Source organism: Pterocles gutturalis, unplaced genomic scaffold (genome assembly GCF_000699245.1).
Source record: "Pterocles gutturalis isolate BGI_N339 unplaced genomic scaffold, ASM69924v1 scaffold18552, whole genome shotgun sequence".
NCBI classification, from domain to species: Eukaryota; Metazoa; Chordata; class Aves; order Pterocliformes; family Pteroclidae; genus Pterocles; species Pterocles gutturalis.
The window spans coordinates 23,276-39,592 of record NW_010108357.1 but is presented as its reverse complement, the minus strand read 5'-3'; the positions used below and the strand labels follow the sequence as shown (position 1 = coordinate 39,592).

The following is a 16,317-nucleotide window of genomic DNA, read 5'->3' as shown; positions in this document are numbered from 1 at the left end:
TCCATCTGTTCCTGTATCACCCCACCATCTGAAATTCCAAATGAAATCTGATTTTTTTTGTGCATTTAGCAAGGGTCATTAATCCCCAGCATTCTAGTTTTTATGTAAGTTTCACAGCTATATTCTTCTGAGAAGTTGTTTTAAATAATTTTTTAAATTATTCTTTATGTATCATAAGTCTAAAAGCATTACTAGCATCGTATTTAAGTTCTGCATTGGGTATGTTACAATGAAAGGCAACTCAAGAATGTGTTATCAAAACATATTACAGGTAAATTTTGACAACTGAATATTTTTATTGCAGAAGAATCTATGTGTTTATAGTTTCAATTCCCAAACCTAAAATTAAATGTGCTGGCACACCTGTAATTTTAAATGTTAATTTTCAGGGTGGTTTGAGGTATTTTTAGTTCAGGTTTTTGTTTTTTTTTTAAGCAAAAAAAAAAAAAAAGTCAGAAGCACTGACTGTATTTCTTCGTTCTTTCACTTCCTATTTTACAGTATTAAGCAATACCTAAATTTTACATGTATACACACTTACACACAAACACACATGCAGACACACACACACACAACTTTACTTTTAGGTAACTGGCTTTTTTTCCAAGGAATCACTGTTCTTTTTAAGCTATTTTTTAAAAAGACTGGTTCCTTATTTTTCATGTGTTTTCAAGATCATTCTCATTTTTTCCTGTTAACATTATTGGAACCAGCAGAATATTATTTCAGGCTTGTTCCACAACTCATTCCTTTCAGCTGCTCCTAATGTCATACGGTTTACCTGTCTTGGGATAATCACTGTACTGCAAATAATTTCTCTGGCCAAAGATACAGCACATTCCATCCTGTCTCTCTTAATGAAGAACCGTACATTATTGTATGCAACGGATGGTATTTTATCATAAATAGGATTTGAGATGTAAGCCAAGCTGTCATATTCAGTTTCCCTTCTGAAAAATTGTATTAATTTTTCAAAAAGAAGAAAAAAAAATTCATTTATACTGAGCTAGGCTCCCCAGAATTCTCTCAGTCTGGACTCTAATGCATCTCAAGGATCCAAATTAAACATCAGAAGTTCAATACATGAAAATTTTTGTTCAGGTATAGTTTGTAAGAGGAGGTGTTGGAAACCTAATCATCCTTATTATTTACACTTAGGAAGAATAATTAAATGAAAAAAGCAGAAGCATTTTGAAGTACATGAAGCTCTTGATATTATGAAGGTTTTCACTAAAAGACAAGCCCCTGTATGCCATAAAACCAGCTAAATTAACTTTTCCTTGCATTATAAACCTCCTCCACCTGAGATGCACAAGCAATGGACTGGAGAGTGTTACTCTTACAGAGACAACAGGTAACCTAGAAAGTTTCCTCTGAAGCAGCATCACATCAGTCGGATGCCTACTGTAAAGTGAAATACAGTGCCTGCCAAAACTGAAGACTGTTGCTCTACAGATATCTTTCATCCCAAGAGGCTTGACAGAAGCACTACATACCCTTCAAAGGAAAAACTTTAGCAAATTTCTCCTGAGATTTTTTTCTCTATCTTGAGGAATATACATATATTGTGGAATATATATATATTCACATATTTTATGTGTGTCTATGTGTGTGTGTGTATATATATCTCAATGGCTGTTCTGTTCATTAATTTAATAAATATATTTAAAGTGTAATCATACTAGACTGAAGGCTGACAGACTTTCACAGAAAATTCAGTTACCCAAATGAAGATTTGCTATGCTGCAATCATTTGTGTTTTCCTTACAGTTTCTCAAATGCATGACAGGAAAGCTTGTATTTGTTTCTCTACTTTTTCAGAACTTCACTCTCAGCTGTATAACTCTATGATAGTATATCTTCTATCATGTTATTTTGCTTAAAGTACCACCTTCTACCTTTCATTCCATTTTGTATTGATTTTGCATTTTAAACACAATTCATCATTATTAAGAACTGTCTCTAGCAACCACTCCGCCAAGACTACTTTCTGTTTCCTGCATACTGATTAAGTGCTAGAGAACACAGTAACAGACTTAGGGTTGAGAAGCCTGGTTTTTTTCTTATAGGGCACACATCACTGGGAATTAAAAACAGTTTTAAAAGATGTGTACACTTATACTTCATTCATTGATCACCATGCACTGAGTCTAGATTTACCTAATTTTGTACAATGTCAATATACTTCCTTATTAAAAAAAAATAAACACTATTAAGTCACTTCATAGCAACACAAAAGCAAACTGTTTTTCATTTAGCAGATATGACTCTAATTCTTATGCAGGGACCATATTGAAGGAAGCATGAGAAACAACAGAAAAAAAATTCTCAAAAATTTGAAAAGGCAAAGCATACAAATAACACACATCATAAATTATTTAGAGTCGTCATAAAGAACACTTTCTACATGCAGATTAAAAATACAAAAGCCGCTCTACTGGATCAAACCAAAGCCCAACACCCCTTTTCCAGCAGTGGCCAAAAGTGAATGCCTAATGAAGAGCACAAAAAGAAAGGATGCCTCCAAGCATTTGTGACCCTGCAACTAAGAGCCAGACATAATTTCTCAGGGCAGCCTGATACATAGTGGTGTCCTCTCACAGTCCTTCTGCCTACTGTAGAGCAGAAAATTTCTTCTTAATTGGATAGTCAGGCATTAAGCCTGAAAATAGCAATGCTTCCTAGCTCTCCTAGCACAACTAACTAGAAAAATACTTAAGCTAGCACACCAGTTCAGAGGCTGTTAAAAATAAAAACAAACTTATCCTCTATTTAGGTTTCATATGTATGTATAATACGTATGTATATATTTTATTTATTTATTTCTAGATTAGATAGTTTATCAAATTAACTACAGAGAAGAATAGGAAAAAGTGGAATTGATAAATTAAATACTTAAGATGATGTGGAAATGATGTAGAGGGAAAAAAAACTGAAAAAATTAAACAACTTCAGTGAACTAAGATCCCCAAACAACATCCCTTAGTATTTTTCCTGAAATACAAAAAAAAGCAAGATAACAGCTACTCATGCCTTCAAGAGAAATACATATAAAAACTAATCTCTTCAACCAGACAAATTTTCTTGAAAAATTCATGTCTCAATTCAGGCAAAAGAATTCCATTTCTAAAGCTACTCAAAAGACACAAACAATTTAAGAACAGCTCAACTAATAAATTTTCATCTTTTCCGCAATTTGGACACACGGCAGGCTAGCAGTTGAAAACAAATCAAACGTTAAGACAGGCAAAATGAGGGCTGGCAGTACATAAAAGAAATGCTTCAATACCGCCGAAAAAAGGTTTAAGTTTTGGGGTTTTTTTCCCAATACCAACATGTTTTCGCCTGTACAGAATTTTAATCTGAGATACCTTCATACACAGAAAACCTGTAACTTTATTAGTTGTGGTTGTTCACTTTATGAAAGTTTAGAAACATCACACTAACTAGGAAGAACAAAGAAAAAAAAAAAACCACAAACAAGAAAACAACAACAATCCTCTTACTCAAGTTAATCTGTGTAATGTCTACTTGCAATGTCTAAATGCATTACAAACAGCAGGTCTCAAAACTATGTGTGACTTTGGCCAAAAGGAAAACCAGTAGCAAAACAGTATTACAGGACCTTTACACTTGGTGAAATATATCAGCTGATAGACATGAGGTTTTTAAACACCAAACATCAGTGTTTGAAAATTGTAATTCAGAACCATAAATTTGGGGATGTTGAGGTAGAATACTTGTCTAAATCAAACCATAGAAGCCAGGTTTGCCTCCGTTCTCACTTACAAACAACCAAATAAATAAAACCACAATTTAAGCTACCACTTCCCAGCCCCTTCAGTCTGTAGTCTCTTGATCACTTTAAGGCAAAATAAACCATCACTGCTGTTAAAAAGAATTGATCTTGTCCTCTGTACAAACCCCAGCCGCCCCTGCACACCCCCTTATACCAGCACGAGTCTTCATTCAGTCACACAATGAAACAAATTGAGAAATTGATCTACGTTCAATTAACCAAGATGAAAAAAAAAAAAAAACCTTCCCAGGGAGATGCATTCAGAATTGCCTTCACTGCTTCCTGATTTATCTCCCCAGTTCTCCCAATAGAAGGAAAAATAAGTTAAAACCACACTTCAGGACCTTTCAGCATGACATCAGCCGTACTGCTCCACAGAACCAGAAACAGCCCTGCCTGAAACAAAGTGCTTCATGTTTGTTACTGGTAGCAGATGCAAAGCTATCAAACTTTGGGATCAATGGGACATTCATTTGGAAAACCACTTCTGTGGCAACTGCTTCAGATATCTTACTTGGAATACAGCTGGATGAACTGACTGACACTGTCACTTGGGTGGTCAACATTATAGCAAGACTGACTCCTACAGTACCAAATACACGTTCAGAAATAAGCTGCTCTCGTGTAACAAGATGGTTTCTCAAGATCTGGGTTGTTTATAGGCACAATGTGATACAGCCAGCCCTTGATACACAGGAGTACCCAACACATTCTGCTTGTGTCCCAATAGTCTGAAACCATTTTGAAGCTATAAAACCAGTAAGACTACCCTGACAACTGTCACAGGGACAGGAATTACGAGAGAGCAACTGTCAGCTTTGCTGGGCTGCTCACACTCAAAAATCACACAATACAAGCTAGAAGTAGCCATGAAACAGGCACAGGCAAGGTGTATTCATAAAGACATGACAGCAAACCTCTAAAATGTACAGGAAGACCTTCTCCCTCTGGAAAGCAAGCCTTGGCAGTAATTAAAACCCCAGTGACTTCAAGTAAACTTCAAGGTTTTCACCATGATTTAGGGAGTCTGACAATTTACTGCAATCCTAAGAAGTTGAGCAAGTTTAGAGCAAGTTGTAAAGAGGTTGATACTGTTCTGGTATGATGCAGCTCAAGAACTAACCATTTGTAGAATTACAGACATCAGCCCTGTTGCATCTGTAAGGGACTATTTGCAATGGCAAACCACAGAAAGTCCAAAACAGCAGGACTGTCAACAGGCCTGGTTCCCGCAAACTAAAGATCGTTTGTGCGAGACAGATGGACTGTAACATAAAAATAAGCATTCCAAGATGAACAGATCTAAAAACCAAGCTCCCACATCTGGAATTATGTAAGAAGCTGATCCTGAGCTTCAGAGAAAGCCAACATGGAACTCAAAAGGTAGACATTTTGCATCCAAGATACTCCAGAGAGGAAAGAGCCCTGTTTTTAAATCCCTTTCCATCTTCTAAAGAAGCTTATAACAATCACAACACTAAAGTGGTCAATGTAGGCTTGGTCGAGTTCCCACAGAAGAGGAAGAGAGGGGTATTCACAACTAGGGGTATTCACAACTTTTTCCACCATGTTTCCACCAGAATGCAGGACAAGGAGTGGACATGCCCTGTAAGTCCCCAGGCCCAGCTTGAGTAAATAAGCACTCAAGAGTGCAAAACTGAATACGGACAGGCACACAAAAGATAAAAAGAAAAATCATCATTACCTTATAGCATATTCATGAATATAAATTACTAAGTCAATCCCTTTGAGGCTTTAGGACAGCAAAACAGTATTTCCAATCTAGACAAGTCTATAATACACCTTTCTTTTCCAGTAAGGCTCCTCCTGGACTACTCACACATTTTTCAGATGCCTGTCCAGAGACAGTTTAGGACCCATAAGGCCAGAAGGATGCAAACCATTTCTTCTTTGTCAGTTTATCCTTCTGAATCCTCAAGGTCTTGCACTGCTCAGCTTAGTGTTTCTACATGTAGGGAGGAATCTCCCTGTTACAGAGCAGCCTATCATTTGGTAAAAGCCTAAGCTGAGATCAATTGCCCTCGGGGTGAAGAGAGCTAAAAGGAGAGGCCTCATGCTAAATATGTTTTAACTTGGAGTTTTTTTTTATTATTTTTCCTTTCTGAAAATTCAAGTAGTATTTGGTACTCTGGTAATGACTACATGCTGTCAGATTTAAAAATCCTTTAATTAAAAATTAAGATAAAAAAACAGACTATAGTTAAGACTAAGACTGACCAAAATTGTTATTCATTACTCTAATTTCTAAGGAACAAGTCTTTATCAACATTTTTGAGGATCACCCAAAAACACGCCCTCTACTTTCCAATTTTAAAATCTGAATGGATTTTTTTCCTGTGTAATTATGCAACCCCAATCTGCTTCATTCACTTTTTTTTGTATATACAAAAAAATATGCCTAAGAATTGCACCACAGCAAAGCAGAGTATACCTACCTACACAGAGCCTTTGTGATCTTAAATTCTCGTGAATTCAAGGACTGAGACTTTATACTCTAATACGGTTGTCACAATGTAGTCAGCAAAAGGCCACATATTTAACTTCCAGTTCAGTCTGTTTTCTAAAGACTGGAAAAATACCAGTCAATGTACGAGGTCTGAGATGAAGCCTTTTCAAAAAAAGTGTTAGTGGCTTTTCAAACTCAGCAATTTGCAGCTGAATTTTTTCCCTGTGGAATTGGGGTCAAATTGGACATGAAAATTAGTTTTTTCCTAAAAGTCTCCTCTCCATCATGAGGACAAAGCTCATAAATGAAGATATCAACCCTGTTTTCTTGCAGCTATATCAAAGATGATACAGAAGAAGATTACTATACATTTCTTGAATACCACCCTTTAAAAAGAACAACATTTCAAGTGCCAGCTTCTTCAGAGACATCAGAGACATGTAACAGCCAGCACCAAATCCTGGCAAGCTAAGCAAGTGCACATCACCTGCCTATGTTAGTTACTGCAAAGTTTGAAAGGCAAGACAGCCTAGCTTCCAGATCACAAGGTCCAGACCCCCTCGGCAAACAGTCGACAACACGCAACATATCACTTTTCTTTTTAACGGAAGAAGCTGGAAAAATATTACCAGTAAAAAAATCCCACAGAAGTTGCTAAAGTACAATGGAGAAACTTTTTTTTACTACCAAAAAGTACAATTTAATTTGAAGAGTAACTCGTCTGAAGTCACACCTTGTAATTTTCCTAAGTACATTTCATGTTCTCTGTAATTCAGCTGCTACCTGTATTATACCATTGTGCTAGCACAAAGAAAAGAAGAATATTTTCTCCTTACCTCTCTGCCAGACTTTGCTGGAATCTGCCCTTGAGTCTCCCTCAATTTGCGTGCATTATCAAGTTCTGCTTGAAGTTTTGAAGCTAACTCCTTCAAAGAAAGTGGTAGTACTCCGTTAGTTTAACCATTTAAAACTTTTAGAGACCTTTATATCAGAATTAACTCTTCATTCCATTTCTACATGTTTTTGATACATTATTTTAAACTCTAATGACACAAAAGACTAAAGAAAACATGTCAACATAGTTTACACAATTCTTTAATGGAGATAAAATTTTAAAAAATATTCAGACCAGAGGTACCTAAATTATAGAAACACAGTGATAAAAACATCAGAAAAAATATGCTTAAACATTATTCAGTTACACTAACAAATGTTTTGTGTAGGTAAGCATAGATGATACTTGATGTGTAGGAAACTAAATAAGGAAGCCTGAACACACCAAGTGTATAACCTTTCCAGGTTATGGTACATATCCCTCTTTTTATTTATATAAATACACATATGCAAAATGAGAACTGTTGACAGTTTCGTGCAAATTGGTTTTGATGTTCTTGCTCTCTCATCCATCTGTTTAGTAAACAAATACAAGCATTTCAGAATGTCTTGGTTTGCTAAGAATTGCCAGGTGACAACCTATCAGTCTGTAAGAAATACAGCCATTTATACTCTGACGACTTTGCCAGTTTCATTGATTGGATTCCAACAATCAAGCCTGTACTTGCTACCCCAAAATTAAGTCATTTAATCAACACCAAGCAGAAAGTCAGTACAAAAATAGATTCAGAATTAATTTCTCCCACATGGTCAACCTTGAGCTCCAGCCACCAGGATATGCTGTTACATAACCATCTGTTCTGGTGTGTGGGGATGAACTTGTTTAAACCAGCTACATTTGCAATCTGATCAGCAAAAATCTATTAAAAAACATGTAAATAGCAACAAGGTAACGACAAGTTATTATTTATACTGCTGTGTTTCTGTTTTGTTTTTTGTTTGTTTTTTAACCAGGCTAATTCAGACTGCATATGTAGAAAAATGTATATATAAAATTAACAGTAAGATTGTAATGTTGGGTTGTGCTACATGATTTTGGCCAAAACAAAACACTGGAGTTGTGGGTGCCCCGTCCCTGGAGGTGTTCAAGGCCAGGCTGGATGAGGCTTTGAGCAACCTGATCTAGTGGAAGGTGTCTCTGCCCCTGGCAGAGGGGTTGGAACTTCGATGATCTTTAAGGTCCCTTCCAAACCATTCTATGACTCTATGATATGATTCTATAATAAAAAAAGAATCACACTCTCCCCACAGAACCTGTATAGTTGTATTCAAATTACTCTTATTCAGTTACTGTCAGGTCAAAAAGAAAAAACCCACACTTGTGCCCAAACTTTAATTTGGACAATGTGATTGAAGCTAGCAGTAAGACAAAAACATTTCAAAATTTTTGCTGCTCTCCATGAGAGTCTTTGAAAAACTTTCCCCTCCCTTGTACTTCACAGCAACTAGTGTACAGATAGCTTCAATCATTTTCCCATGTAGGAAAATGTCTTAAAATAATATCTTAAGTGACTAATTCCAGTCCCTCACAAACCTATCATATAATTACAGCCATAAAGATATGTTCTCCTCACTAGTGTATTTTTTTTAATACTAACTAGAAAAACTACAGATTAAAACATGGAGGCATTTGTTTAAATTTTTAACGCTCATTATATCTTAGCACAAAAAACACTGCTTGAAGTTACTTTTAATTATCTTTTTAAGTTGATAAGATTTCAAATGGACAAGATTTCTAGAAAAGGTGTATCTGTTCACATTTTATAAAGCTTCATACATACACTTGTGTCTAAAGTATGTGAAAAATAATCCACAGAATCATATCATAGAATCATAGAATGGTCTGGGTTGAAAAGGACCTTAAAGATCATCTAGTTTCAACCCCCCTGCTGTGGGCAGGGTTGCCAACCACTAGAGCAGGCTGCCCAGGGCCCCATCCAGCCTGGTCTTGAACGCCTCCAGGGATGGGGCATCCACAGCTTCTCTGGGCAACCTGTTCCAGTGTCTCACCACCCTCACAGTGAAACATTTCTGGCTAATATCCAACCCAAATCTCCCCTCTCTTAGTTTAAAACCATTCCCCCTAGTCCTGCCACTATCAACCCCTGTAAACAGTCACTCCCCCTCCTGTTTACAGGCTCCCTTCAAGCACTGGAAGGCCGCAACGAGGTCTCCCCGGAGCCTTCTCTTCTCCAAGCTAAACAAGCCCAGTTCCCTCAACCTTTCCTCATAGGAGAGGTGCTCCAGCCCTCTGATCATCTTTGTGGCCCTCCTCTGGACCCGCTCCAAGAGCTCCACGTCCTTCCTGTGCTGGGGACCCCAGGCCTGGACACAGTACTCCAGATGGGGCCTCACAAGAGCCGAGTAGAAGGGGAGAATCACCTCCCTCTCCCCGCTGGCCACCCCTTTTTTAATCCATAATACAAAACTGCTTTGAAAAGAAAGTATTTATAAAATTGACACCTTCTCCAAACAAAATTTAGATTATGCCATAGGGGCTTTGACAAAGACCAACACCATGTCCTAATCCAGCAATAAATTCTTATACCAAACATCCTAAAACTTCCCACAAATCGAAGAAACAATAGCTCTCAGAAAATATTAATTTGGCACTTGAAGTCGTAACATGTCTTATTTATTATTTCTGAGTAATGCAGATTTTGGTGCAAATATTCTGTCACAAGAGGCAAGGTAAGCAGTTGCACTAAAAATTAATTTAAAAAAAATACAAAGGCTCATCGTGATAGTATTCGCTTCTAAAATACATTATTATATTCTTCAAAAAAATTCAGCAACACTTCCTTAAGAGCAGCTATTCAGAGCAAGCACTTGTAAAACATAGCTTAAAAACTAACAGACTATGACCTTGTTATAACTGAAACTTTCAGGCAGTACTACTGAATTCAATTAATTCATTCCAGCTTTAATGTAATTAAAAAAAAAAAATACTTCCAGCGTTTAGTGTGTTCCAAAAGAGTGAAATTCTTGGTCCTTCAGGTTGTTCTCTGAAACAAGCCTCTTAAACCAACATTAAGGCTGCAGCTGTTTATCAGCTCCATGGACTCAGTCTCATTCAGGGCAAACGTTTGAGTAACTGACTGCAGAGCATTACATAATTGTTCTCATTGCAGAGCTGGATGCAATGGCCTACAGGGTTCCTTTCAGGTTTATATTTCCATATCATAATCAACAAGTTATGTTTATACAGCAGAGCTACGGACCACAAGCATATACTTGTGACAAGGTTGATGAAATAAAAGCTCCATACACTGTCTACCTTGTAACAGACTGGGAGCTTTTTAGTTTTTATCTGCTCCCTGCTTAATAAAAAGACATTAAATCCTACAAAAAAGGAAGAGAACAACTGTTTTTGGACATGCTGCTTAGCCTAAAAACCTGGGGACCCAAATCCTCTATTCTAGTCTATGAACCATTGCATTTAAAGAAGAAGTTGCAGTAAAAGCAGTATCTTCAAATCCTACCTGATCAAATTTTGCAGGACTTAATTTGCTTGAATCAATACATTTTTCTTTTTTTAAACAAATAAATCACTGTGAGCTTTAAAGAAAAGTTTTGGTAAATCTTGCAAAGACATTACCATGTCTCCCATGAGTTCTGCTTTCACAATCCTCGCTCCCAGTCTGTTCATCTCCTCTTCACTAAGGACCCGAGGCGGCTCATCCTTTGATGTATGTCTGTAAAACACCAGCAGCACTAAACCCACAGAAAAGCAATGCAGTATTCACCTGTGTAACTAAGCATTATATTGCCTACTATACTGGTACATACGCTCCTATTGTCAAAATAATTGCTAACAATATATTACAAAAATATATTTGCAGTCAGAAGTTGCCAAGGACTCTGAAACCAAAAACCTTGAATAAATTTTTATGAGGTATGTTTCTTTTCACTTTTGAGATCAATTAAAATAAAAAGCACTATCTATTAACATTTTCTCAGCATAAAAAAAAACAGTCAAGAGCCATTAGCAGGTATAAGCAGACGAAAAGCAAGGAGAAGAGGAGCAGAAAGAGTAATTTAAACTCACTCTGCAACCATCCTTTCTGGCTTTGGTCATGCTTTTACTTCTCAGCTCCAGCAAAATCACCCATTTCCCAGTTGTTCTACTCTATGCCAAGTGGCCTTTCATCTCTTGAAAACTACTTATATGCCTATACTTATCCACACACAGTACAATCTTTGCTTCTAAAGACGTTATGGCTGATATGGTAGAGTTTCCATGGAAAATTAACTAGTACCATTTTTAAAAAATGAAGTCTCCCTAGAGAAGCTACAGCTAGTAATAAACAGTATTGTATCCTAACTTTAACGTAAAAGGTTGGTGCATGAGTTCTTATAATAAATAAGGTCTCTAAGAATTAATGCAAAGAGGTATCAAACAAGTTCAGCTCTTTTTCTCTAACTTTCAGACAGACTAAATACAACTAACTCTGAAAGTAAAATATGCAACACAAGAGAGTCACAAGAATACAGTTGTGATACTGGTCTCTGCTATTAAAAAAGAGAGAGAATTCGCTCGCTACTCAATATGGTCAAACCCTGTAGGATTTGAAGAATGGAAGAACTTCGAAGATGGTGTCATCTTTAACTGCCAGATCTCCCCAGTACTGAGGAAACTACCAAAGTTACTTTTATCTGTCTTGAAGATGCCCAATTCAAAACCCAAAAACTCAGCTGAAACATTTACATCAACTTCATCTGAAACAGAACCTTCAAAGATTAAGTTCTCACTTCTCCTTAACCTGTATTTTTTCAAAACAAGGCAGACTACTTCTGTAAAGGGAACAAGAGAAGTTTATTACTTCATACACACTTTTTAAAGCAGTGTTAGTGCTTGAAACATTGTTTAAACTTTTTGAGACTAGAGACATTGTTTTGTTTTGCTTTTTATCTTGTCTCAAATCAAACTCTGAGGCAGTCACATTATTAAGTGTGATTTTTGGCAAATGCTAGATGGATGGACATTTCCTTTGGGGAGATCCCTTGGACATCCAATTAGCACTTTTAATTAACCTGTGTCATAACTGTCCAAAACACTTTGATTTATAGACTGAAGAAACTCTGTGTTTTAGAAGGGATAAAACTTAAAAGATACATTGTCAGCATGAGAGATAGGGAACTGAACCAGCAACACCTATTAATCCAAGCCTTCACGTCAATGAAGATTTACTTTTTGTGACTGACTGAACAGCACTGAAACATGACGTGTGTTACAAGACTTGCAACTTCAGGAGGAAGAAGAAAGTAGCATCATATAAATTATTTCCAGCAGACAACGATGTCACATATCCAAAGCTGGTATGTTCCAAGAGCCAGAATTTTCTACAAAATTCTACAAAAAAAAAGACAATTCCCACTGAAGGAAACAGGAAGACAGGTCATACCCTATCTCAAACACACAGAAGCTTAGGAGTTAAGACTTGTCAGCTTAAAAGAACCTGGAAATAAGTCAATAAGCAGAGGCTATATGGTTTTCCAGGCCTAAGTAATCTCTACTTTACTAATAAATCAGCTCAGTAATTGTATTGACTAAGAAACACAATTAAAATATCAAAGAAGATGCACAACTGGGTTTAACAGTACTAAAACAGAAAACACATGCAAAAGAAAATATCAGCTAAATAGTTTCTATGCTTAGCTCTCTTTTGTGAGGAAAAGAATTATCTTTTCTATCATAACTGAATTCTTTAAGCCAACCCCTTCCGTACACAGCCTAGCTCTGTCCAGTCACAATTAGCATTGCACTTAATCATGTGGTAACCAAATGCTAAAATGTACAGGTTTTGTACTTGCAATTAAAAAAAAAAAAAGTGATTCACTAATATTTAACAAAAAAGAAAAAAAAAAAAGACTGTAAAGGAGTAGTTGCTTCTTTGAAGATAACAATAATGAGGCAACAGTATCACTAATTTCTGCTCAATAATTACATGCTCTACCAGGTCTGGCTAGCATGGAATCAATGTTCTTCATAGCCACCCGTACAGTGCTGTGCTTTGGACTTCACTGCTGACAGTGTTGAGAACACACCAGTGTTTTGGCTGTTGCTGAACAGTGCTTACACAGCCTCAAGGCTTTCTCTGTTTCTCTGCAACCCCCAGCAAGTAGGCTTGGGAGGGGACACAAACAGGACAGCCAACCCAAACTGGCCAAAGGGCTATTCCATGCCACATAACGCCATGCTCAGCAGTAAAAGCTGGGGAGTGCAGTCTTTCCAAACTAGCTGCTGCTCAAAGACTGGTTGGGCATCAATCTGCCCATGGGAGGTGCTGAGTGAGTGACTACCTTTGCATCACTGGTTTTTGTCTCTTTCCTTCATTTATTAAACTGCCTTTATCCAATACATGAGTTTATCCTCCCTTTCGCTTTTCTGATTCCCTCTGCAGGAAGGGGAACGAGCGAGCAGTGGGGTACACGCTTAACTGCTTGATGAGTTCAACCCACCACACAGGCAAAGCAACACCCAGCTCCCCCTGCCTCCCCAAATAAAATATAAATAAATAAAGCAAATAAGAACAAGGTGCAGGGTCTTCATGTGGTGTCTTTCATTTTCATTCTGGATCATCAACAAAATTCTCCCATTGTTAGTAGTTCACTACAGTTAAATAAAGTATACTGGATGTCAGAACTCCTATTTGCCATCAGCTGTATGATACAGCTGTTAGATCTTGCTTTCTCCTTCTGTAAGTCATGGAGTCAACAAAAGTGAGAAAGAAAGTAGACTTACTAAAGGGTTACATGGCATTTACACAGATTATTTGCTGCTAAACAGTGAAGTATTTGTTTGTTGTTTTTTTTTTTTAAAGTGCATGATATGTAAGATGAAGGATAAGACTCTAACCAAGCATAATAGTGCCTTTTTTATATGCACAAAAAAGCAGCTTCTTAACAGGGTGGGTTTTTTCCAGACATATGGTTCTGAGCATATATTTTCATGGAGCCTGTGCCTGAACTGCAGTGCAGATGCACTCTACCAGATGCTCCCAGTGCAGCACCCTCCTTACATGAATACCTATGTTTCCTTGCAGAAGCCAAAGCACTACCCAAGGCAGGCACAAAACAATTGTGGATTGTGCAGACTTCGAACCTAAATGAAGTTTTGAACAAACTAGGACTCAAGACCTGAGGAATCTCATAGGCTCCAGCTGAGACATACTGTGAATCATTCTAAATCAAGTTTACAAAGTGCTTTTAAGTGGTAGACATCAGGCACTTCAGGGCAATAACTATTTGGGCAATATCTGGAAAAATTAAAAGGATTAGCTAAGTTCAAATGTCTAATAACGTCTCATACATCACAGGTTTTCTGCTACAAGATCTTTTTTTCAGAGTAACTCAAACAGCTATAAATAGATATTTCTTATTTTCCAGCAAAGAAACATCTAGGCAAATACTAAAATAAACAAAACAAAACATAACAAACACTATGGGACTTCCCATAGTGCATACAAACTATTCAAGTTAGAATTGGGAACTACTCCTGCCACAATGTGTATTTAAATTCGTGCTTTTAAAAAAAAAAAAAATTAGACTGAGTGAAGATCATGCTAACAATTTCTCTTCCTGGTATCAAAGAAAATGTAAATTTCATTGGTTTCTATCAAATCGAAAATATAACAAGTAAAATCTGGCAAAAATACCCAACCTGTACAGCACAAAGAATCATGTAGACTCAGCTGCCTGGTTTTGGTTAGTCATGCAGTACTCATTTCATGCACAATTTTTCTTTGCAGATACCTCCCTGTGTATTTGCAAGTACTACATGTAGGTACTCTTAAATAAAATAAATACTTTTAAGGTATAGTCTTGTTACTAGAATCCAACAATTAAGCATTAAAATGTAAATCCTGCTATAAGAAGTTTTTTTCTGCAAATAACTGACATAACCACATAAGAAACAAGGAATTACACTTGATCATATTTCATCAAATGCTGTTTCTAACAAAATCATATCATCCTGCTTACATACTCTGGACAAGAACATTTACTTGTCCAGCTTTCCCAAGCAATTAAATAACACTGCCGTAACTCTAAAATACTTTTACATATGCTTACCTATTATTGGGAAGACCCATAGAAAACCATTCATAGCAATAACTACACTACTCGTATCACTGGAAGAACCAAGAAGCTGGTAATACTTGAGAACAGGTGGCCTCAAGTAGAACAAAAGCACAGCTGTCTACAACTTACTTTTCTGACCACCTCTACGTACTACTCTCCATTGTCTTTCCTTAAAGCAATCAGACAAAATAAAATTCCTACTGCAAATTACTTCATACTTCTCTTACCATTCCTATTAATATTTTCTCATTTACACAGAAAAATACACTTTTCTAATCAATACCTTCTATTTTTCATATGCTATAACTTTAGCCTAAGAGTTCATCTCACAGGTGGCAAACCTGTCTCTGCTGTATTAATTATTTCAGGCTTTAGTCAGCATTTTCTAACACAAAGTTTGTCTCTTCTAAATTCAGCAAGAGATGAGATATTGTTTTGCAAATTTTTTTGCCTAGGAGGCCAATTTTACTGCAGTGTGAACTAACATTAGAACGAAGCAGTAAAATAAGGTATCATTAGCAATTCTCAAATATGCTGAGGAGACAGGAGAAGCAGGAGGTGTTCATTATACTTCTACAGTGGTCTGTTTCAGCTGCTTCTAGGGGAAAGGCCAGTCTCCCCCTAACTAAAAAGATCTGATATTATCAGATCTAACACTATCACAAAGATAGAGTTGAATAATACAACCAATAGGAGACAAGTAAAGATGTTTGTAAAATACCTAGAACATGAGGTTTTACTGTCAGATAATGTTTGTTTCTTCTCAGGGATATCGCTTGGGTAATCCTGTTGTGACTTCTCTTCTTCATTACTTGGAGTTCTTTCCCAACCACTGTCATCGATTTGTTCCCTAGTACCTGATGATTTTTGATCAGACATTAATTTCTCATTGTTATCTTCTGTGTGTGTTTTGGTCGACAGCTTAATATCCTCTCTAGGTTTTTGGAAACGGCTGCTCAAAGAGCTATGACCCAGCAGTCTGGAAGAGGACTGATGTGACTTGTAGCCTCTAGGTGCACTGTAAGATGATAAATCATCTTCAGAGGGTTTCAGAAACTTGTGTTTCATGTTGCTT

General features: G+C 36.8%; 1 protein-coding gene across 1 annotated transcript in view; it reads right to left on the bottom strand.

Moving 5' to 3' along the window:
- Positions 1 to 7,102: 7,102 nt before the first annotated feature.
- The window catches only part of LOC104461143 (CWF19-like protein 2), a gene marked incomplete at both ends in the record, with an annotated part of 19,112 nt that continues 9,897 nt past the window's right edge, over positions 7,103 to 16,317 (bottom strand). Inside the window, 3 exons of the mRNA XM_010072620.1 lie at positions 7,103 to 7,192; positions 10,759 to 10,855; positions 15,964 to 16,317. The exon at positions 15,964 to 16,317 is cut by the window's right edge and continues 386 nt beyond it. Of these exons, the coding sequence (XP_010070922.1) occupies positions 7,103 to 7,192; positions 10,759 to 10,855; positions 15,964 to 16,317 (541 nt within the window). The remainder of the gene's footprint in view (positions 7,193 to 10,758; positions 10,856 to 15,963) is intronic.